This window comes from Nipponia nippon, unplaced genomic scaffold (genome assembly GCF_047370975.1).
Source record: "Nipponia nippon isolate SJK-2023a ecotype South Korea unplaced genomic scaffold, ASM4737097v1 scaffold_5, whole genome shotgun sequence".
NCBI lineage: Eukaryota > Metazoa > Chordata > Aves > Pelecaniformes > Threskiornithidae > Nipponia > Nipponia nippon.
The window spans coordinates 88,023,280-88,047,163 of NW_028262369.1; the positions used below are offsets into that span (position 1 = coordinate 88,023,280).

The window sequence follows — 23,884 nt, forward strand, 5'->3', positions numbered from 1 at the left end:
AGCTGGCAAAACACACCAGTCTATCAGGAAGAACCCAGGGATTCAATCCCAGGTAAAGAAAACACGAGATAATAAGCATGAACTAGTGCTCACTCCCAATATGGGACAGTGTGCTGTTAAGTTGTCCTGGGCCACCCCCAAGGAAGGAGATCGAAGGACTGCGAGCCACATTCCCAACTCTGCACATTTCTACAGTTCTTCAGCATTTCTGCTCCATCAGAGAGGCCAGTCTTGGCCCATTCTCTGTTTCACTTGGGTTCCTATTTGCAGATGGTGAAGAGCAGGCAGAAGCTCAATCAAGACCTGCCCCAGGGGAGAGCCAGGAGACTTCCACTCCCTGAGTCTGCAGGCATCAGGGTGGAGGATCGGGAAAGAAGTCTTGTAACATGAGAGAGCCTCTTCCCTCTTCAGCATGGCTCCTGTTGCTCAGACCCCCACAAGACCTGAAACCCCAACTAACATCCAGCATTGCAGATCCTCACTGGCAATGGCTGATCAAGAGCAAGAGGAGACGCCACAGTGCTGCAAGACTGCAGGATACGAATGCATGTCCATGAGTCATGAGCGTGTCTGTTTGCCACGTCTGAGATCAACAGGACCAAAGGTGTGTGTCTACACAGCACAGGACTTCGTGGAAAGAACGGATCTGGCTTTCCTCAGCAGGTTGCCAACTGGGGCAAACAGTACCCTAACGCTGCCCCCCCTCCTCAACAGCCCTCCTTGAAAACCTTGCCTGCTACCCCACGTGGCACTGCACAGTGTCACGCAGCCATAGCTCTGTGCCCCACCACCACCTTCTGAAACTCGGCTAACCAGTGCCACACACAGCCCCACTGTCAGCAAACCCAGAGCTTTCTTGTTTTCTTAAGGATGTTGCAGGGTGTTTAAGTACTGTGATCCATTGCTCACTGAGACAAGCCCTGCAGCTGTCACGCAATCTCCCTCGCTGAGAAAGATAAGGTGAGTGTTCATGCATCACTTGCAGCTTCCTATGACATTCTGATCAGTATTATCCCTTTTCTCAGACAGGAAAGCAAGCTGCATCTTGGCTCCTATAGCCACTGCAGTCTGATGGAAAAAACACTCCTTTTCAACCATCATTCAATCTGCCTCCTCCACATCTGGGGGCAATTTTTTTAAATTATCCTTACAGTTACATGTCTAAACCAGCCACATGTGCCAGCAGAGATGGTGCAAGATTCAGGACAACTGTTTTACTAGTGAAAATGCAGGATGGAGCAAAGAAAGCATGGCTAAACTCTCCATGAGTTTCACCTGCAGGTAGCCATATCTGCTACAGAAGCAGATGCATCTGATTTTGATGAACATCTGAAACAGAAGTTGACTTTCTTTGCTGGCTCGCCAGAGAACTGGAAATGCCAAGTCAAACGCACAGTTTGTACTTTTTAGCCAGCCAGGCCTATGAGGACTCCTGTCTTCTGTGGACAAAGGTCCCACCATGAGTCAGTTACACCAATGAATCGGAGCAGAGGCTGTAAAATCCTGAAAGACTTTTGAAATGAACCTGTTCTCATAGGGATCAGTGTTTTTAAATTGGAAGCTGGCTAATAATAGTAAAGGATTATCAAAGACCACATTTCACCCATGACCTCCACCTCTTTTATTAATGTGCTGTAAAACAGAGCAATACCCATGTATAAAACACAAATCTGAATTTTGCAGCTCAAGCACTTCCATTAAAATACATTCTAAAGATTGCCCAATGTTATAAAAAGGAAAGAATGGATCACCTATGAAGTCAGAGCTTTTTAAGCCAAAGCACAAAAGTTTCTTCAGGATTTTATCTGCACCTCCCAAAGCTAGAAGTGATCATAAAAACCTCTAACCTAGTCTACTGTGTATTGCAGATCACAGACTCTCATCCAGCTAATCCTATAGAAAGTCCAGGAACATGTTGGATTTCTTAACCACTCGAGTACTGTGTTCAGTTTTGGGCCCTTCACTCCAAGAAGGACATGGAGGTGCTGGAGCGTGTCCAGAGAAGGGCAACGAAGCTGGTGAGGGGTCTAGAGCACATGTCTTATGAGGAGCAGCTGAGGGAGCTGGGGTTGTTTAGTCTGGAGAAGAGGAGGCTGAGGGGAGACCTTATTGCTCTCTACAACTACCTGAAAGGAGGTTGTGGCAAGGTGGGGGTCGGTCTCTTCTCCCAAGTAACAAGGGATAGGATGAGAGGAAACGGCCTCAAGCTGCGCCAGGGGAGGTTTAGGTTGGGTATTAGGAAAACCTTCTTCACCGAAAGGGTAGTCAGGGACTGGAACATCCTGCCCAGGGAAGTGGTTGAGTCTCCATCCCTGGAGGTGTCTAAAAGAAGGGTAGACGTGGTGCTCGAGGACATGGTTTAGTGGTGGACTTGGCAGTGCTAGGTTAACAGCTGGACTCAATGATCTTAAGGGTCTTTTCCAACCTTAATGATTCTATGATTCTATGATTCAGCCATGTCAGAGGAACAACTTGGCCATTTGGACCTATGGTAGCAGAACTCTAGAAACAACATGATATGCTAGGTTTTCCATTTACAGATTTGATGTTTCAGTGCTGTGCATTTTGACTGCGGCCTAGCTCAGCACATAAGCATATGCTTGGTTTCAAGTACGCAATCCCATTGACTTCAAGGTAAGTACATATTAAGTGCTTGACTGAGCTGAGACTGTTCGTGGCTTTCCAGGGTGAACCCCGCATGATTAAACAATAATATCTCTTACGAGATTGTTAGTACTAAAGTGAACTTTATCAAAGCATAATGACATCCTTGAATGGAAGGTTTTAGGAGAATGCGATATATTAACACTCATCAGAAGCAGATGTGCTAAATAAATGAGTTCTGCCATACCACTGCCTCACAAACTTATTGTTAGGGAACTAAGCTAAGTAAACTTTAAAATTGAGAATGAGGTCTCTGTAAGGCATGTCTTTGTTTGCACTGAGCCACAGAAAAAGAAGAAAAGCACTTTGCTTTGCTTTCCACCCTGTTTCCTTTCTCTGAGGTGCTGCCTGGGATCTGAAAAGAGGCAGCCCACTTCTATGTCCCAGATCCAGCCACTGGGCCAAAGAAAGGACCACGCACATGCTGCTCTTAACTGCTGCTGTTAGCCCCAGTTACACCAGCGGTACCTGTGGAAAATATAAATAAGCTGCTCTGCTGTGGACTGGAGTTCTTCATGGCCTTGGCCCATGCATACTATGCTGGTGACCTTCCGAGTACCTGTTCCTACACATTGTGAGCCCACCTCAGTCAGTCCTGCTGCTGAGCATGCCCGCCCTCTCATCATCACCACCACTCGTGGTCAGAGGCTGCTCCCTCACTTGAGCTATTTTATCTCTTTAAAGTTTTGCCTTCCCTCACTCCAATATGTAAGAGTTACTCAATCACTTTACTTCCTGAAGCTTCACTGTAAAGTCTTCGCTTTCTCTCCTGCTTGTCATGATTTGCTCTGTCTAAAGCATTTTGTGAATGAAGGGCACTCTTCCAAGACCCCTTTTCTTCTTGAGGCCCCAAGGAACAGAACACGGAATAATTTTTTCAATCAAATATCATTGCGATTATTTGTGAAGTGCCTTGGACACCATGAATGGGGAAGTGTCAAAGAACTAGGATCATTATTGTTATAATTATTATTATGGAATTAAAAATATATTCAGAGCTGTTGGGTGTAAATTTCAGAAGTTTTGCCCGAGAGCAAATTACTTCCCTAACCACTGTATATGTATGGCTTTATTAGTCATAATTTTCAAACAAATTCTAAATCAACCCTAAAGAAAAAAATATCGGCTTAATTTGCCACAGTTCCATTTTTCAAGATTAAAAAGAAAATTGCCACAAGCCTTGCTTAATGGAAACAAAATCTGTACTGAAATGCAGTGAAGGTCAAATATTCTGTAGCGCCCACAGGATGCCACCAGTTTCCAGTCAACACTCCATCATTAGTTAATGGTGTTTGGACTCCCTGTATGGAGACTGAAGGGCAGCAAGGCTATGAGCTAGAAGACAATTCTCCCATAATGTATTTTGCCTTCCCTTTGATGTTTAGCCAGATATACCTCTCATACTTCACCCCACAATCTTCATCCTTCGTTAACTAAAATTGCTCAAGAAAAGTGTAAATCTTTATCAGAATTTCCTGCAGGGCTGTCCTAGCTGGCTTGTGGAATTGATGGGTGCTAATGTGCTTTTGTCCCATCAATATACAGTAAAGGGAATAATGTATCAGTGACCAGTTCAACAATAGTGGGGGTGTTTGGTAAAACGTCAAGAACCTTCAAAAGAAATAAATCATACCCTATTATCCTTCAGCCCACAAAGTTAAAACAGTTTTTGCTTTCAATACAACAAGCGAACACTTAACTGCTCCCCACAGATTTCAGTGTTTGAAGCTGGCCACGTTTCAATAAAATGTTGTTTAAAGAAAGAAAATATTGAGAAAATATATAGCAAGCTACAGTCAAGCAACCTGAATCATATTCATCTGGTAGGAGGGAATAATTACAGACAGTCTGAAGTAAAATCCCAGATTTAAACACTCCCAAACTAATTCATTTTGAAAACCTGAGGCAACAGACAGAGCAACTTGTCCGCGTCTAGGAGAGACTGAGGATTAGACAATGGGTCAAATGCTGCGCACTGACAACTCACACCAGCCGAGATGATACAGTCTGCAGAGCTGAGATTTGCAGTCCTGAGAAGATCTGGGATATAAGCGATTTAACCAAGTCCACCTCTCTCCTGTGCTTCAGCATGGGATCAGCTGAGGTATTTTTGTGGAGAGGCTGCAATTATTAAAGCAGGGACAAATTCTTCCAGCTTACACTAACTGCCATGACCGAGGGGAAGAAAGCCCTGGGAGAGACAACAGAGAAGAACCCGGGAACTCTATCATACTTTTCCTGAGCATAGCGATTTAATGGATAAAACTAATGAGAAATAAATAATGGTAGAAACTGCAAGTGGAAACCTGTCTACAACTCATTTCCAGTAAAGAAGTTGTGAACATCCAAGTGATTCATACGACACAGATGAGTTTGCAAACTTTTAAGCACTTCCTTGGTAAACAAGCTGAAACCAAGCACTCTGCACCCATTACAAACCTATATGCATGTCAGTCATGGCTCTGGCTCTCGAAATAACAAATCTTACATAGTATTGCTGTGGCAGAAGATGTTTCTGGCTTTCCCAAGGGGCTTGTTACAAAGGAGCTCCAAATGCCTTTAATGATAGCAAAGGTGCTTTATGTCTAAGAAACAGCTATATAACAATGAAGGATACTGCTAAGAACCAGGACAGTATGGCAAGGGCATAGCCCAGTTGCGAATGCAGGGATCTATTGGTTATAAGATATATATGGAAAAGACAAGAAAAATGAGCATGACTGACAGGAACTAGAAACAGTTTCTCCGGTGTTTGACTTACCAGAGTGATCCACAGTGGAGCTGTGCTGGCACGACATACTGTTTATTGAAACGGGACTTGTATGCGTGTGTACATGCATGTATAAATGAAAAAGGATGCACTAAGAATATACCTGACTTGTTTCACTAATTTCTCAACTCACCGAAAAACAAACAAGCATGCAAGAGCCTTAATGTAGCTACCCACTCACAACCAAATAGGTAATAAGACACCAGAAACAGGCTCCTGGGAAGTAAAAGATCATTTTCTTATTGATCTAACAAGGGAAATCAAACTTTAACTGGATTTCCTATAAACACAGAGTAGAAGAATCTAATTACGGAAAGCCCAAACTAGGTACGTTATTATTGTTGGTGAACTGTACAATGAGCATCATTTATAAGCCCGAGGGAAATTGGGGCACCGTTGTGTTAGTTTGGTACTGTGCAAACACACAGGACGGCACTCACAGCACAAATTCCTAGCCTGTCCCTCACAATCTCTATGTAGTCTGCCAAGACAAATCATTCAGCCCACAGCCCCTTCCCAGCCCCCATCTCCCCGGGCAGCACAAGGTTTATCCTAAGCATGTAAAATAAGCACATTTAGGACCAGAATTTAGGTCCCTCAACTTGTCTAGACCATTTTCTCTAGGTCACAAGTAATGGCAGGTGGTTTGGGGAATGGAGTCTGTAAGGAAACAGGCATTTCTTCAGGTCCGAACACAGACAAAGTAAAAGCATTTTGCATAAGTAGACTTCTTTCTGCTTAAATGAGTAGGTCATGTACTGTATTCTCTCTTTCTTACCCCTCCCATAGCAATACAAAGAGATATCAATTCAAACAGATAGTTGACAAGTGTGGATGAGATACAATAAGCAAGATATGAGGCACAGCAAATACAGAATTGCTCAGGAAATAAGTTAAAAAGTAGACAGAAAGGAGTTTTACTTGGATTCTTCCATGACAAGGATATTATCCAGCCAACTGGATGTTAAGAATATCGTAATCTGGAGGGAAAGTAGAATAAAAAGAGAGGCTGAGCACAAGCAAGGTGGGAACTGAAGACTGGAGAACACAAAACATGTTACGGCATGCCATTTGTCTTGCCATGCGAAGCCTGGCTCTCAAGGTTGTGAAAAACAAGCTATTCAACCCCTTTGTAACATAAACTGTTCTGTTCATCTATTCATTCTGGCAGTAAATTAATGCGTCCTGTATGACTGAATGGTCTGGGGCCTTACTTACTATTACTGCCCATCCACTGAAAATTGCTGGTGTAACATAATCCTCTCCCCTGGCAGCGGGAGCATCAGAAGAGCTGCTGCTGGGGTCACTCTTCAAGTCGTTAGCTCGGCATTCCCACTGTACAGCAGGTTGTGATCCCTGGGATGATGCATTTGGAGACACTCAGAAAGCCCATGAGCCACACTGTTAAGAGGAGACATCCCCAGAGCAATTTGGAACAGCACATAAGATGTAGATTCCCCTGCTTCTCTCCCCTTGCAGCCTAAACCTGCTTGTGCTGGCATCAGAACAGGGTATAGCTTTAAGGTGAATTATATTATGAACTGAGATGTGTTTTTGGAGGTGTGAGCCCTCTTCCATAGAACTTAAATACTATGTGCAGAGGAAATAAGGTGCCTTTAATTTTATTCCTGTGTATTTTCCAGCTGAGCTTTGCAGCAGAAAATACAAGATTGAACTGTATCATGAACAATCACGAGGAAACAGGTGCTGAGAAAAAAAAAATAACTCTGAATCTAACTTAGGTTTAAGAGACCCAGATGATAATACAGGTCATTTTCTTGATGTGTCTGCAATTTTAAATCTTTATTTCTTGTATAATTGTCAAGTTCTAATTAAGTCATACCAGTTTTTGCCCTTTACCATTAAAGAGAGGAAGGGAACAAGAACAGTGAAAGGGAAGGAGAGATTATTTTTTTCTGTGAAAAATTCATGTCTGATTAAAACAAAGCAAACTGGCAGATTATGAGTGTGTTTATGTAGCCATCACTTCTGCAGAGAAGCACTCATATTGAGTGCCAAAAAATGCCCACTAATTCCTCAGCATCAGGAATTGAGGCTCTAATGTTCTCGGCAGAACAATCTGTCTCAGTGCTGGATCCTGCAAACACATCCTCTGTAAACTCAAAGTTTGCTGCTCCTGGTTAATAGAAAGAGCACACACTTTTTCCCTTTTCTGTACCTATAACATCCTCACTATGGTGCTATCTATTTAAATATCCCATGGAGTTCCACCAAGTTTTTAACTGCAAGGGTTTCTCCTTTCACCCCTCCCCAGTTAAACAGATGGTTAGACTTATTTAGCAATTGAAATCAAGGTTTATTTACCCATTCCACCGGAGCAAGGTTAGAGCCAGTGCCATATCATGTAGGCTTAAAGATTTTGCTAATTTACTTTAATCCACTTAAACCTTTAAAGCACAGATAATGGAAAACAGACAAGAAATCTCTTACACTTTCCAAATTAAGAGACAAGAGTTTCCTCCTCTGTGAAGAAGAGTAAAGCTCTCTAGAAGAACCCTGAAAGGTCAGCAAGGAAGCCTTTGACTACTTTCTTCCTGGAAACCCTATCTCAAAGGTCACAAAACCACAACTAAATTGCCTTTAGCAAAGAACCTAACTAGAGACACATTGCAAGGTACTTAATTGCCTTTAGCAAAGAATGTAACTGGAGATGCATTGCAAAGCCTTAAATGGGAACCAAAATCGATATTTCAGCATTTAGGAGGAAACCATTTTTAGCAAGGAGATTCAGCAGCCAGTGATGCTGGCACACTGAGCTTAACACACTAGTCTGGGGTGAATTCAGAAATAACGGTGGTACCAATATAATGATCTAACTGTTGTGGGGGTAAGTGGACAGACTAGACAGACAGCAACTTAGGAGTGCATGCACACTCATGGAAAATCGACCTGCGATAAGGACAAGAGAAATTCCATGTTGCAAAAGAACAGTAAAAAGATTGCCCACACTTGGCAGGATGCTGCAACACAAAGGCCCCCTCTCACATTCTTAAGACCTTGTCAAGTTAAATGCTTAGATGAAAGACAGAAAAACTACTAGCAGAGGTGATAAATACATAAGAAAAACAAGCAAAAAGGCAGCCAGTCCCTGCAATTTTAAAACAATTTACTTCTCTTGCATTCAGGTATGTCCAAATTCTCTATCACTTTTCACCTATTGCCTGGATCCAGCCAGGCAGGTGAGGTATATAAGCATTACTGAACCCAGTTAGAGAAAAGGAAACTGAAACACAGTTCCAGTGTGGCACAGGATTACAGGAAGCCTGTAGCAGAACTGGAAATGGAGACTCTCAGACCAGTAGTCCCAAAACTGCCTGAATTAAGTGACGGCTGTGAAACCTCAGAGTTAAAGCACTGTAAAGCATCAAAGGGAATACGATTCATCAGGCCACTTGCACTGGCCTGTGGATCGCAGGTGTAAGGAAAACAGCACAGACTAAACCACCATCCATAACAACACCAGGAATGACTTCAAAATGGATCATCCTACTGGAACTTGAAACAGGAATAGAAGGTCTTACCTTCAAAAGCAATTGTGGGGTGTTCTTTCCTGACACATTGCTGATGTTCAGCTTCAGAGTACTCAGGTACATTCTGTGATGCTGAGAGATGAAAAGCAAGAAGAAAAAGGCTTGGCAATGACAGGGAAATGGCCTTTAATCTTGAAACAACCATGACTGAAGGGCGGCTGCAGATCTAGCTTCCAAGGTAGGCCCAGGGAGGATACCTGAAATACAAATAATTCCACTATCAGAAGGATGAATGCTTATCCAAAGTGTGTAACATGGGTAGAGGAGGGTGGAGGTTCCTCTTTCATCCCAACCCCACTTGTGCTAAGTACACATGATAATATTCCACAAACAGCATCTATAAAAAAAACAAATGACCCAATTTCCAACTGTATTTGGGCTTCTAACTTCAAAGAGAATGGAAGTGCACAGCTCCCTAAATATATATCTCTGTGTGCCTTTGGGGTATATGTCCTTATACAGTAGCCGGTGTGCAACGGCCAGCGCTGACAACATGAAATCTCAAATACGCCAGATGTAAATGTGTCCCCCAGTGCGGACACCTCACTGCTCGGTTTCATGACGTGTCTGTGTTTAAATGTCATGTTACATTCAAGAGATCGCTAAGGAAAGGCCAACATCAGTCATCACCAGAAAACATGTGCAATTAATACTGTTCTAATAGGAGACTTGTACATTTTACCACTGCTGTTTTAAATGTCTTGAAACAAGAAAAGCCAATTAAAAGGTGTTGCCAGGAGTGCTAATTAAGGTAACACAAAAATTAAAAGAGCTTAATGGGGAGAATGGTGAGAAGTGAGTCAATTGCCTGCATTATCCTGGGATGCTATAGCTCCCAGTCACAAGAGCTGAGGCACAGCTGAAGAGGAAGAGCACTCACTCTCAGGCTAGGAGATGGGGAAGTCATGCCTTTTTTACCTGAACAGTTTTTAACAATAGCAGCAGAAAAGATATAGCTCTAAAAACTCTCCTGCACCCACCAGGCCTCAGGCAGGGGATGGAGGATTAATTAGCCCATGCCACAAGCTCCCCAAGATGCTGCTGCAGCTTAGGAAAATCTGCATTGCCAAATTTAATCTTACTGACGTGCATATGTAACTTTGTTCAATTATTGCAAACATGTGTTTTCAAACAAATGGAGTCTCCTACCCTTAAATCTTACCTAGTGATAAAGCTGATTCTGATTAACTTCACACATAATGAGATTTTCAATTCCTGCGAGTGTTGTGATTCATAAAGGGAGTGTAACAGTCAACACCTGCAGTGCCCAACACCTCTATATTTTTGTTCGGAGTCTCCAAAACATCTTCAGTGAGCTGAAGTGGCCAGGCTGGTGGCTGGTAACATGAGGCACTGATACACAACGACAGGCTCGTGGCATGGAGCAAACTCCAATATAGGGGAAGGAGCTGGAAGAAGTTTGTAAAGGTTTTTGGGAATTGTAGGAGCAACAAGGGACTGCTTACAGCAGCAAGGGGAGACAGCTGGTTTGAAAGATGGATCCTGTGTTTTATTCTTATCTGCATTTCTCTGTGATTTTAAACACTGGCATAAAGATGAGTTGCCGGCGCATCCATTATGCGTGTCCTCAGCAGCAGCTACATACCATTGACTGAAAATAGCGTTAGCATTCAGGATTTGGGGTAGTTCTAGGGACTTGGTTTCCTAACTAGCGTGAGTGAGAGATTACTGCATTTCACATTTTTTCCAGCCCCATATACATGCAGATTTTATGCAGGGATGTATAAAATCCCCTTCCAGTTCTCTAAAGGAGGTTCTACAGCACTTCACTACAGTGTTGGGGGTTTTTTTTTGTTTTGTTTTTTTTTTTTAAACACAGCAAGTATCATGTTAAATTAAAAAAATAGGACTGGCAGAAGTGAGAGATGTGAAATCATTCAAAGCTAAGGCCAGCACAGCATTTAGTCGTTAAGCACAAGCCTACTGCAGGGCATACACAACTGGGTACTGTGGTATCTCAGATGACGGAGGTGTTGTGCAAGTCGTGCTGTAGTGAAAATTATTGATGATGAAGCATCAGATTATATTTTCACCCATTGGTTTAAATGGTCACTTTTTTCAGTACAGATCCAGAAGTAAAACACAGCACAGAGATGTGAACCCCAGGGAGACGCATTTTGCTTAGCTCTTGGATCCGCTAAAAGTTCCAGAAGAGACAAAGCCAAACTTTCCTTAGATAGGTGATGATTGTTGTGGGAAAGGCACAAGAGGCAAAAGGACTTCTTCACGGTCAGATATCCTTGCTGGAAACTGGAAGAGACAGTCATGGAAATCTCACTTTATGCATGCTCTACTCCTCCCAGTGCAGCCATCACTGGCTAATCCTAGAAATAAGGCACTAAGCTAGACAGACTTTTGGTCTGAGCCAATATGGCCATTTTCACGTACTAAGCATCCAAACAATGGTCTCAAGCTAGGTGAAAAAAATTCTTAAATCAAAGACCACAGTAGGGTCCCATGCTCCTCTAAGGCCCTATGTGGTCTAGAATCAGGAGACAAGTAAATTCAAGTTTCACACTCATCAGGGTCATGAAGTGATAAAAAGTTGCATACAGGAAAGCTTCATAACATCCCACAGCCTATTCTGTGCCAAAGCAGAGTACATTTACTAGTGTTTTGTCTGGACGAGTTGTAAAATGTGCCAAGTAGCTGGATTTCTGCCACTTTCCCTGGGAGATTTTACCACAGTGCAAGAGGCTTCAATGTTCCTTAGAAAGCTGTAGCCAGTATTTGGAGTAAAGTTCCATCTTCTTTTTCCTTATTGTCATAGGGAAATCCAAAGTGTGCATGAAAATAATGGTTTCAAACTTGATGTGAAGTGGGAAGTAACATATGGCCAAACAAAGGTGAAAAAGAAATATTATAAAAAACTTGTATCCTTCCCTATGTACCCTGTCTCCTACATCCAATGGCATCCATCAAATGTGTGGATCTCTCATGTGCTGGGAAGTTGAACAAAATCAGTGTTATGTGCAGCCCTGAATTGGTGGCTACAGGAGTCAATGAGTCAATGGGTAAATGCCAGCTTGATCAAGGGTGACAAACACCAGAGCCCTAGAGCACCAGCTGAACAAGATTCAGACAGTGGATAGCATTGCAAAAGGTTACTCCTTCAACCTGCCCCTTCCCAGGCTGCCTTGCTTATTTTTTTCTCAATATTTTAAGAGAGACTCCAACTCAGTAATTGCTATTCTCAGTTACTGCAACTTTATTTCTGGAAAAAACATACTCTGAATATGAAGCAGTGCCATGTGCAAGAGGAGGTCAATTGTATGCCAAGAACAAACTAGTAACTGCCTGCGAGAATCCAGCAGCTAGTTTTGAAGTGTAAATGTTTTCATTCTACTGGAGATGGCCAAACTCAAGCCTCCAATTTTGCCCAAACTGCAGATTTTCACTGCAAGGGCTGGAGTATGACCAGTGCTTAAGAGCAGTCCTTATCCAGACTGCTAAAACACTGCACATTCCGAGCGGAGCCCAGGCTAGCGGCGGTTTGCACTGCTGGAACTTGCCCTAGCGTTAAGCCATTTAGATACAGTTAAATGCTATAAAAAGAGCTGTTCTTATTAGACTCCCTGCTCAAAATGGCTTAGGGCTCAAGAAATCAGCTGTCAAGTTTTCAGTGCAGATGAGAGACAAGAGCTCAAATCCCTGGTTAAACTCAAATCTCAGACAGGACATATCGTTTCAATTCTTTATTTGCTCATCTTGATGGATCTTTACCACCTTAGCTATTACCCCCCACATCCAATGCAGACACGTTAAAAAAAAAAGGATGAAAATGTCCAATAAGATTATCTGTCCAAGTTTATCTGTCCTTTCCCTCATGAAAGCCTGTCCTCTGTGCCTCTGCACAGCCCCAAGGCACAGTGATGGGTCATCTCTCTCCCTTCTCCTACTCTGCACTGTGAATCCCTCTGGCCCTCTGCCAAAAAAAGGTCAACAAATTCAGGCTCCATTGGATCCGGTGAAATATGCTCCAGAGACAGGTATTTTGTAGAGCACTACTTCTGCCACCATCCCCTTGTCTCTTAAATCAGGCTCTCTGAGCTCATGGGCCTCCCTGACTGTAGCGGCAATGGCACGGGACGGGCAAAGAGCTGCTCCTTCTGGGCAACGCAGGAGGTCTGCATGCTCAGTGCATCCCTGACGCTGAGATTTGCAACCACAGCACCCACGCGAGCACAAACCCACTGCTGCATGCCCATTTCTCACCCAGTCCCTCTCCTGGCAGCCCGATAGGGACAGCATATAATTCTGCTCTGCCTCGTGGCTTCACCCCCTCACACAAGCGCAGCATTCAGGGGATCACCCACAGTCCCTCCCTTATTCATTCTCGGGGCATGAGTCTTTTCCAACTCGCCCTGTATTGTATCATTGTAACTCCATTGATTTCACAGGAACTAATCCTGATTTACAGAGGGTAACTCAGATCAGGCCCCCTTTGACTAAAGCTCCACATCTAAAAGAAAAATACCTTCAATCAATCTTCAGGGTTTTAAAACAAAGCACACTTTAAAAATGGCTGTACCAGGAATTCATATCCTGCTTTCCTCTGACTGTAACTATCATTTTGACTTAATAAAACGTGACAGTAAGTTTAAGGATAAAAGAAAATGCTTCATCTTTCATTTTAAAGAAAAGAGATGCCTCTAAAAAAAGACTAAAAAAGGAACCTCCTCTAAAAGCATTAATTCTTCTGTTCGGGATCTTTTGTGATTGGCACAGTTATGATTTTATTAGAATGGGATATCAGAGGCAAGAAGAGCAATGGAAAGAGGTGGACATCAAAGTATTCAAAAAAGTACTGGAAGAATAAGGGAAATAAATATAAACATTATAAAGCAAGACAGCTCAGCAATGCGGCTATGACAAGCTGGCACAGGCAGCTCTGCCCTAGAAAACTCCAAGGCCAACAAAACCACGGTCCTTTATTCATGTGCTGCTCCTTGCCCTCCCCTCCCACCCTCACCAGCTGGAATTCATCCCACCGGACTGGCTCCAAGGGCCGTTTCACACTATCGAAGAAAAGGCACAACTTTTCCCTCTGCCCCTGGCCACATCCATACGCTTAGCCCTCAGCCATGCCTGCGCTGGGGAGACGGATCTGTCTCACAGCCAAAACATGGCATGCTGCACTTGCACGTCCACACCTCGGATCTCATGTGCACCCTTAGACCAGGCTCCCGCATACCGAGGTTTTCTCATTTATTTACCTTTGGGGCAAACATATGGGAATGGCCAAACTACTATTCAGATGAGAAACTGTGAAGAGATCTTGTTTTGCTTTAATTAAATTGTCCTACAGTCTCCTGAAGGATCGGCGAGCTCACCTCTGATTTCACAACGGCTACATGCTGTAGCTTTTGTTCTGGCTGGGTTTCGCCTTGCTCTCGTGTGCCCACCTTGTTCAGAGCTTCTCATGGCCTCTACTACAACAGCATCTAAACGCCTCACACTGAACTCACTCTCGCAACACCCCAGGAAGACAGAACCACATTTTCATGCCTGTGATCCAAAGATTATCTTTTAAAAAACCTCTACAATTCAGCAGCAGGGTGGATTGCAAGATCGTGCAGGTAATGTGCTCTCCTGTGGCAAAGCAGAAGCTGGAGCTCCATGCTGGGCACTGGGGCACTCTCACAGCTCCTGCCTCGCACAGTCTGCAAGGCACCAGTTGCGGTATCACAGTAGGCTTTATATCAGGAATAAACAATCAAGATCTCGCAACACAGGTCACTTTATTGCAACCTTTCTGCTACCTATATAAATAATTCAGGTAACCCTTTGCAAAGGAGAAATTGGTTTAACCTAATATACTGTTAGGTTCATGGTTCGTGAAGCCTGTAGTGGAACTGAATATTAATGGTCTATAGTTTGATCTTCTTAGGACTACATCCCACAAAAGATTGACAGTGCACTTTTCTAGAGTGCTTTCTGATTGCTGTTCAAACCCACCTGGGACTGCTCAAGGTCCCAAACCAAGCCCACAAAATGCAATGGGATGTGCTCATTCAGATCAGGTAACAGAGACAAAACTCTTAGTAACGGCTCAGTACAAAATGAATTGGTTGGTGTCAGTCCACTTCCTTATAGACTGCTGTAAGCCCTCAGTGAGCCATCATCAGCCACCACTTGGTTATTTGGCCTCCACAGTCAATGGCTGCATGGTCCTGGAAACCGAACTGTTTCCTCACCTTTAGAGGAGGCCCTCCAGAACAGGAACCTATTATAGAAAGCTCCAATTAAATAAACCTGATTCAACAATAAAAGCCTGTGTAACAGAGCAAAATATACTGTACCGCTGGGTTCCTGCCAAACCCGGTGGGCATAAATAAATACGTCCTCTGTCGACACTCAGACCTGCTTTTGAATAGCGCTAACCTGACCACACATTGACTGCGCCCCCAAGTGCTTCAAGAGGCTCTCCCTGAAGGGCTCTAGATCTTTTATTTACTGGCTACACATAATATAAAGACATGAGAAGTTTTGTTAGCGTTTTTTGGGGTATGACTTTAGCACTTGTGAAAAGGTGCCTTGGAGTCTGAAGTCTTCTGTTTATCCAAAGATTGTATTTGGCAATGAAGGCTTACACTCATTTATTTCCCTGGTGGTATGTCTCCACCGTTCTCTAGAAGACTACCTCTACTGTGTGGATGGAAAGACCTTCTATTTGCTGGTCACAGAATGGTCTCTCTGAGAGGCTGTCAGCAGAGATGTCAAAGTGGAGGTATTTTTGGTAATTCTGGGACCTGGACTGACTATGGAATTATTTTTCATGTGCTCCATCTGTGAAACACAGAGATGAAGGCAGACGAACACAACAGAAGAATGCAATGGATGCTATGGTACTTAGCATGACTGCAATTTAGACACAAAGTTTACTGCAGCCTAGATGAGAAATCAGGAGCTCCTGGCTCCCAGTCAAAGCCTCTGGATGCCCCATCAAAAGGAGAGGATGAATGAGTATAACACAGCCCAAGAGAGAAGCCATTGCAGGGCTCACAGGACAGCAACAACACAGCAAGAATAACTCTTCCAGAGGCCCTGCCTGCGCAGAGGAGCGTGCCCAGGGCTTGGCATCCCTTGCAGTGCAGTTGCCTTTCTCACTGTACGCATGATGTAGAGTCCTCTGCATGGGTGCGGTAAATCCAAGGTGCCAGATGTGCTGTTTACATGCAGATCAGCTACATAATGCAAGTACAGTAGATCCAGCATCAGACTTACTGCAAACAGTCACCTGGCTGCAAGGGCTCTTTCTGGCTTGAGGTTTGGTACTCAAGCCCATAGACCCATGCCTTAAGCCTATAGCTGTTGTAGAAACACTAGTACAGCAGCTTTTCTTCAAGTTGCTCCCCTGCACAATGTGGGAATGGTTTGTAAATGTGCCAGTTAGCAGAGTCACAGCCCCTAAGACCACACTGCCAGCCAATATCATTCCAACACACTCTGGTGCCTGACAGTCTGGAGATGCTTCTCTATTTGCAGTGGTTTCCAGAGGTGTGGTGCTCCTGCTCACACACCTCCCCGCTGCAGCTGTGACGCTACAGCTGGGGCAACCGAGGCATGACACAACTCTGTGACTCGGTCACTAGTAACTGCAGCCAGTTTTTTGGCAGAGACAGAAAGAGAAGTAAACTCCTCCTGGCTCTTCCAAATGCTTTTGGTACAGGGCTTTCTTTTGTCTCACAGTTTAATATGAAAACCATAAGTGTTCTTGAATTTTTGACTTATCAGAGTACTAACCGTTGTTTTACTGACACTAGTTTTTTATTCAACTCTAATTAGAGGGTCCACTGGAGACATCCCATGGGATTTTTAGTAAGGAAGTTAGCAACAATGATTTCAAATTGTATCAGACTTAATATAGGTTGGTAACTTGCAAGGTTTCTCTCTTCAACACTGTGAGGGCAAGCTGGGGACAACTGCAGTCCCCAGATTGTGTCAAGCAGATGATAGGCAATCCTGATAAACTATGTAGCAGCCACTACGACGACCCTGTGACCACACAGTTGGGAAAACAGAAAGAAGATGAAATTAAAAAAAAAAAAAACAAAACCACTTAATTCTCCTTTGACGTGAAGCAATCTCAGAATTCAAGTCTCCAGCAGATGAAAACTGAGCCATGAAATCATCACACCAATCAACCCCCAGCCTGAGAGTCAGCCGTAACATATAAGCTTGACTTTCCCTAGAGCCTTGTTTTTCCAGTTTAAAGACTCCAGCGCTAGCTCCAGGGCTACAGCTCCTGCCACCCGCCCCCCTTCTGCTCCATCCCACAAATCCTCCTGCATCACTCACGCCGCCCCATGTGCCGGGCTCCAAGGCAGCTGCTGCACGTCACAAGCCCATCTCATCCCTCCCAGCAGCTCCGTCCTCTATTGCTGCATTGCAACAACAGGATGAGAAGAACTTTTTCTTTTAATGTTTGCCCATGCAGGAGACAGATACCACAGCTTGTTTGGTTTTGTCAAGGATTTGTGATTACCTGGTGCCACATAACACATACTCACGGTTTAATTGTAACTCTAGGAGAATAAGCATAAAGCATCACTGTAGTGCAACTCCAAGTTTCAGCCTGCTTGGAAACAAGAATATGTTTCGCTGCAGCATCTTCTTGGCACTGCACAGCATCATTTATCATATGGAAACCTTTGGCCAGAAGGCATTTAAATGGCCTACATATGCCCCAAATCTGAACAGACAAAATATTAATTGTCAGCCAGACTTTTTTTTTCTCCTGCCATGCCCAGCTTTTCTCATATTTCTTGCAGCAGTAGTTAACCTGTTGGGCTCTGTTAACTCCTCCCCTCGTTGGAGCAGCAGGGCTGCTTTGGTCTGCCCTGACCCTCGTGTTGCACTTGAGATCCTGTAGAGGAGAGCGGCTCTTCCCAGAGCTACCCAGCTGCAGGAGAGCACTGAAGGGAAGCAGTGCAGAAAATATACGGCTCACAAATGACAGGTTATTACTGACTGCTGTGTGTAAACAAAATGGGACTGATTCCTCATCTGCTGAAAACAACGGTGACATCAATTTTCCCCCAAAAAATATGTGGTGATCAACAGTTTCTGAAAAGGCTGAGCTGAATTTTCCTCTTCCTCCAAACATCCTACACAACTTCTCTATACCAGGAGCATGGTACTGCATTACCAGCTAACTGAAGCTCACCAGCCTAAGAACACAGATATTACTTTGCTGGGTCACAGCAACATCCTTTTAGAGCTTTTCTCAAAAATGGTATTTAGGCAAAGAGAAAGTGAAGCAGGACAGGTGACCTTCAAAAAGCCCCTGGCTGCATTCTTTTAATGAACTGTGGTCATAATTTTCACTGTCCATAGATTTACTTTACCTAAACAGTACCCAGCACAGTCCCTATCCTGTATGGTGTTCCTCTCCCTAAATTCCCAAAGACACCAAGGTGATCCAGGGTTTAATACAAACCCCTAAGATCTCTGACTTAGCTAAGCAGCTCCATGCTGGAATGGAAGGGAGGAATATCTGGACTGAAAGCTGGGCTCATCCTCCACACTCACATTTTTGACAAATTCAGATGTCCAGCCAAAACTGGACATCCGAATCTTCTCCCATCAGGCGGGAGAAGCAGCCGCCTGCCAGCAGACGCCCCAGCCCCGGGGTGCCAGCTCTGCTCCTCAGAAATGCTTTAAAAAGCCCAAACAAGCCCTCGGACAGAAACCTTGTCGTCATCTTCCAGGAGGCAGGGTTTGAGCAAGTGTTTGGGGCTGATATCATTTTAATGCACTTGGAGGCCAGGCTTTCTGGAGAAGATGAATTATTTGTAATGAATTCCAATCACATGGCACTCCAACCCCCACACCTTCATCCTGCATATATAACCAAATTAGTTTAGGAGATGTAAGTTATTCAGGGACTTAGCTGTTCAGTCTGGCCTTGGAGGATTTGCTCTCATTATGGCTTTTATGCAAATTCTGTCCTCCAAATCTCTTCTGAATCAATTATTACTAGATTAATTTAAACATGTCCACCTGGGGTGCCTGTATATCATGTGCCTCATGTTAAAAAGTAAAAAGGATGATAATGAATTCAGGAGGTGACTGAAACAGATTCCTGCTTTGTGGAAATGTGACCTTTTTGCATAATGTCATAAAAGAAAGAAGTTCCCTCAAGAAACATGGCAGATAGGGTCGTTCGTTGGATCAGCTGGGCTTTCAATCACTCTTTGGAAATTAGCATGATACAATAAAAAATTAATAAGAAATTAAAAAAAAAATCACTTTAATGCTCCAGACTATTAAAGTCTTCGATGGACTACTAATTGAAATGTAATGCTTAATTTTAAGCAATGCCATTTTATTAATGGTAAAAACTTGAATTAATGTCATTAACCAATGTTAATATTACAAATCCCCTGAGGGATAACAAAGCAATTATGTTATTCACAGAACTGAAAGGGGTGAAGAAGATGTAGTCGGTACATGACTGCACTAAGGCAGAAGAGACTGCTTCCATCTGCATTTCTTCTGCTGAGAATGGGGGTTTGTTTGTTTTTTTGAGCAAAGAGGAGGGAGAGGAAGAGAAGAATTTGTGCTAAGTTAATTACTGCTGATTTTCAGGCACTTAATAGCTAGGAAATTATTCTGTTACTCAAACACCATACTGTGGGGATCCTGGAAAAATAATTTGGGAATGAGAAATTGATTACAAACCCTCCTTCTTGGAGGTCTCCCCTGTGTGCGCTTGGATCCTAACACGTACACCTTCACCTGATGGAAAAGCCTGATGTAAATAGACAGCCCCCACCTGGCAGTAAATGGCTTTATGGAGCTGTGCTGGTTTGCATCTGCCAGGGATCACCAAGGAGATCACCTTCTGTGGTACTGAATGCCCTCAAGTCCATGTGAGGGCAGGTGCTTTTATTTTACATAGTTCAGCATCTTGTCAGATCCACTGCTCCTACAGCAGGATAGACGGGCTTAGCTTTAATTAAAGAACCAAAACCAATAACCTTGCCAACTGGCAGAAGTCACATTGCCCAGAGGGAATAAGAACCTTGTATGGCATTGGTATAATACTGCATTTACCCCAGAATAACCATGTTTGAGATAAACCCTTGATTAACTATTGTTTTATTGTCTGGCTGATAATTCAGGGACAATGGGGAGATTCAGCAAGCCAGAGCATGAAGATCTTCCCAAGGAGCTACAAACCTTGTTGTTACTCCTCAGAATCCCAAAGACTTTTGCTTTGTATTTACACAAAGTGAAAGTACTCCAAGGCACCCAACACACCATTGCCAAAATCTACGACTAACACAAATGCCTCTTTCAGTGTGCACTTTTCAAGGCAACCAGTCAAATGTGTCACAAATTTGCAAACGGTATTAATCCATGGGAAGAGATACAAAAATTAGTTTCCTCTGTTTCCTGTAACATGCCAATGCTCTGCTGTAAACCAGCTCTCTGGATGCTCAGGAGATTCTTCTGACACTGTCCAGCCAAGCACTTTTTAAAAATTAAGTTCATCTCCTTCTTAGGGGAAAAAGAAAAGCATTGACACTAATTACTACCAGGCTTTCCATTTACGTTGCACAAGGTGTAAAATCTCAATGCTAACCCAAAAGAAATCAACTGAAAAAAGACCAGGGCTTTCAGTGGAGTGAGAATCTCTTCCTGAATTTGGCTGGATATAATAACAGGGACACATACTTGGTGGCTGGGACCAGGGTATCATTCTTTCTTTGTAGCCCAAGCACAGAGCACCCAAGTGGCTCTTTATGTTTCCGTTCAGGATACAGATATAGCTGTAAAACACAATGAGATTTGGGGGTCTTACTTAAATTGATACATTACTTAGCAATCATCTTATAAATGGGAGAGTGAGCAAGAGGAAGAATTACTGCAAGGTTTCCATCGTGCTTACCAATGAGGTCCAGCACACGGCAGGCTTCAGTCTGTGGAGCCAGTTATGCTCGACAGCAGGGTGCTTTTCCTGCAAATTTGCAAGTCAGTGCGTTGTGTCTTCCAGTAATGGTTTCTCTCTTACCTCTACTCTCCCCCATTTCCTGAAAGCACAACATTAAACCTCCTGTGAAATATCTCCAAAGTCCATTCTGTCACTCTTCCATTTTCTCTCCCAGCTCCCCACTCCCGATATGAAAACGGAGGGAGGGGAAGCCACTGAAGACACCAAGGTCAAGGCAGAGTGAGACAAAGTCAAATTCATGCAATCATTTAAAACCGCACGCCATCAGACCATTACAGAGACACGAGACGTTATGGATTGCAGCTTAATAGATCGCAATGGAGGATGATGGGGGAGAGAGGAAGAGAGAAATGTTCCTTCTGGGTTGAGACTTACTGATTAAAGTGCACGAGTGGGCAGGGGACTGCGACAGCATTTGTGTTCATAAAGCCGAGACTTACTTCTCGATATTAATGGACACACCGTTGTTGCCAGATGCGATGTTTTGTTATTGTGTGATTAATTGAAAGTCACACGCAATGACATATTACAGGCAGGATAAAGCTGTCACTGGAAAGCAATTCTTCACAGTAATTCCTGCCAGTCTCTACAATCTGAAATTGCATACCCCGTTACAGACGACCCCTCAAGCACCGACGCATTACATATCTTTATATAAATAACAGTGACTAACAACAGCAGTCTGAGGTAATCTCTGCGGGATATGAAATAGAGAAAAAGGTAAGACAGAGAAATTGTCTTCAAATATTAGTAAGCTTGTCCGTGCTAATCTCCATCAAACGAGCCATTTCTCTTTTCCTCTAAAATAAAAACTGTTCCTGCTGGAGACATACAAAGTATGATAAAAGGACATGTTGTGGCATAAATGACAACTAGAAGCCTTTCTTCTTCAAAAGGCCACTAGTTCTAAATCTTAAAAACGTATCTTGATCAAGACTAATTAAACTTCGACACAGTCGCTTTATCACTTTCTTAGGTCAGTAAGTATCAGTAACTGGTCCAGCTCACTTTTTTAAAGCCCCCAGATCAAAGACTCTTTTATATTTCTTTTGGCAGCAGCAAGAAGATATCAAATCATTAATTTTCTCCATGCATTTTATTCCAGTCAGAATCACTGCATTCAAAATACAATGTAGAAAAAAAAATCTACAGTGCTCAAGGGAAAGGACACAGCCCAGGGGAATATAGGTGCCCAGGAAATAGCTCGTGTCACTTATATTTTGTGTACGACAAATTCACAGCTGAATTGCCAGTAATGGTACACAGTTGTCTAATCTTTGGTTGGCATTTAGCGCTCCATTTCCCGTACCATTGGCTAATGGTTAGATCTGTCGCAGTGCTTGATTTATTTTCTTGCTATCTGAACATAAATTAGAGGCAATACCCCACTACTCAGATGAGCGATATTTTAAAGACTCACCATCAGATAGGGCGGCATCATCCAAAACCAAGCAGTACTCTCTCTTTTGCAACTTCTCCATTAAAGACCTCCATTTCACACCCCCACGGAGATGGCCAGGTGTTTTAAACCCTTTCAGGCTCGCCCACTGGGACTTTCTGTTACCAACCACTTGTAAAATAAGGAAAAGAGAGGCAAAGGTCTTTACCTGCTCAGAAGACGATCTCTTGCAGGCTCTTGTAAATCTGCCAGTGACAGGAGCCAAGAGAAATGGGGACAGGAAAGCACAAAGCCTGGGCTGTCCTGTGGCCTGGAGGCAAATAGCAATCTCTGTCTTCACCTAACCCAACCAGAGCCCTGCAAGAGAGTAAATCTGTGTCCACTGGCCTTTTTAACAGTCCCTTAATGACCGTTAACTTTTTTCAGCCAGCCATTGATTCTAATGGCATGTGCATTCACACACAATAATACCTCAGGCGGCCTTCATTAATTTACCATGCATAATTTCTCTGAAAGCTTTTGCCAATAGAATACCCCTAAACTGACTCACTAACTCGTGAAGATAAAGCACTTTCTGTGTGAGACCATTATGCAGATGCACAGCATTCTCCTCAAATAAGTTAAAAAGTAGGTATTGTTCGGTGTCTACCCATTTTTTGGACGCAGCAAAGTACCAGGGCTCACAAATGTAAAGCTGCTGCTGGAGTATCTGGTGTGACAATGAATACGTAAGATACTCCGGCTGGGGAAGGAACAACAAGAAAAAAGGCAACTTATACGAAAAAGCCTTTCTGCTGTGAAGTTCCTGAAATCTCTTACAAATTTCAACAATAGGAAGCCCTAAAAATGAAAGGCTGTTAAAATACCAAGGGAAAATGCAGCAACGTAGCTACTCACCAGCCTAAGTCCCTTCATCCAGAGGTAGGGGGGGAGATCCAGCAAAGGGAGTGGATTAGAAACAAACTATCCCAGAGAACAAGGGTTTGGAGCTGTCAGGAGCTACAGTGCTGCCCGTTAGCTTTCCAATAAATTACGGAGCTGTCAGCGTTTTCCCATTATAAATCTCTCAAGTCTCCTCTTACGTACACTGATGCAAGATTCAGACCTTAGTCCCGTGGCGGCAATGAAATTGCAGACAAAAGCGCCGCAGCCCCTCTTTGGAGGTATAAGAGCCATAAATATAACCAGTGGTCTTATAAACTTTACAGGATGTTGGTTTTAGGGAATAAAAAAGGATTTTTTTTTTAATTACAATTAGTTTGGCTTTAAGCAAAGTCACAGGATGGCAGGTGAAAAGCTGATTGAAAAGGTGATTGGGAATAGGCTCCTCTTCTGCACTACACTCCAGTCTTTTATCGACTTGCAAGTCTCTTATCCCTTTCTGGAGGATTGATCACAGAGCCCATGAACGCTGCGACTCCACTTCCAAGGTTATAGGCGGCAACCTGACTTATGTAAAAAACCACCTTCCGTAGACATATTAATCTCCTCTAATATTAAACATGGAGGTAAAATGA

At 43.3% G+C, this 23,884-nt stretch overlaps 1 protein-coding gene across 3 annotated transcripts in view; it reads right to left on the minus strand.

The window, feature by feature from the left end:
- SEMA5B (semaphorin 5B) overlaps nt 1–23,884 on the minus strand; it is a 278,168-nt gene that overhangs the window by 130,902 nt on the left and 123,382 nt on the right. For 2 of the 3 annotated variants that reach the window (XM_087732767.1, XM_087732769.1), the window contains exon 4: nt 8,977–9,182. In XM_087732767.1, coding sequence (XP_087588893.1) covers nt 8,977–9,130 — 154 coding nt within the window. In that variant the 5' untranslated portion in view covers nt 9,131–9,182. Of the gene's footprint in view, nt 1–8,976; nt 9,183–20,905; nt 21,048–23,884 lie in introns of all 3 variants that reach the window. The other variant, XM_087732768.1, reaches the window with a different exon arrangement.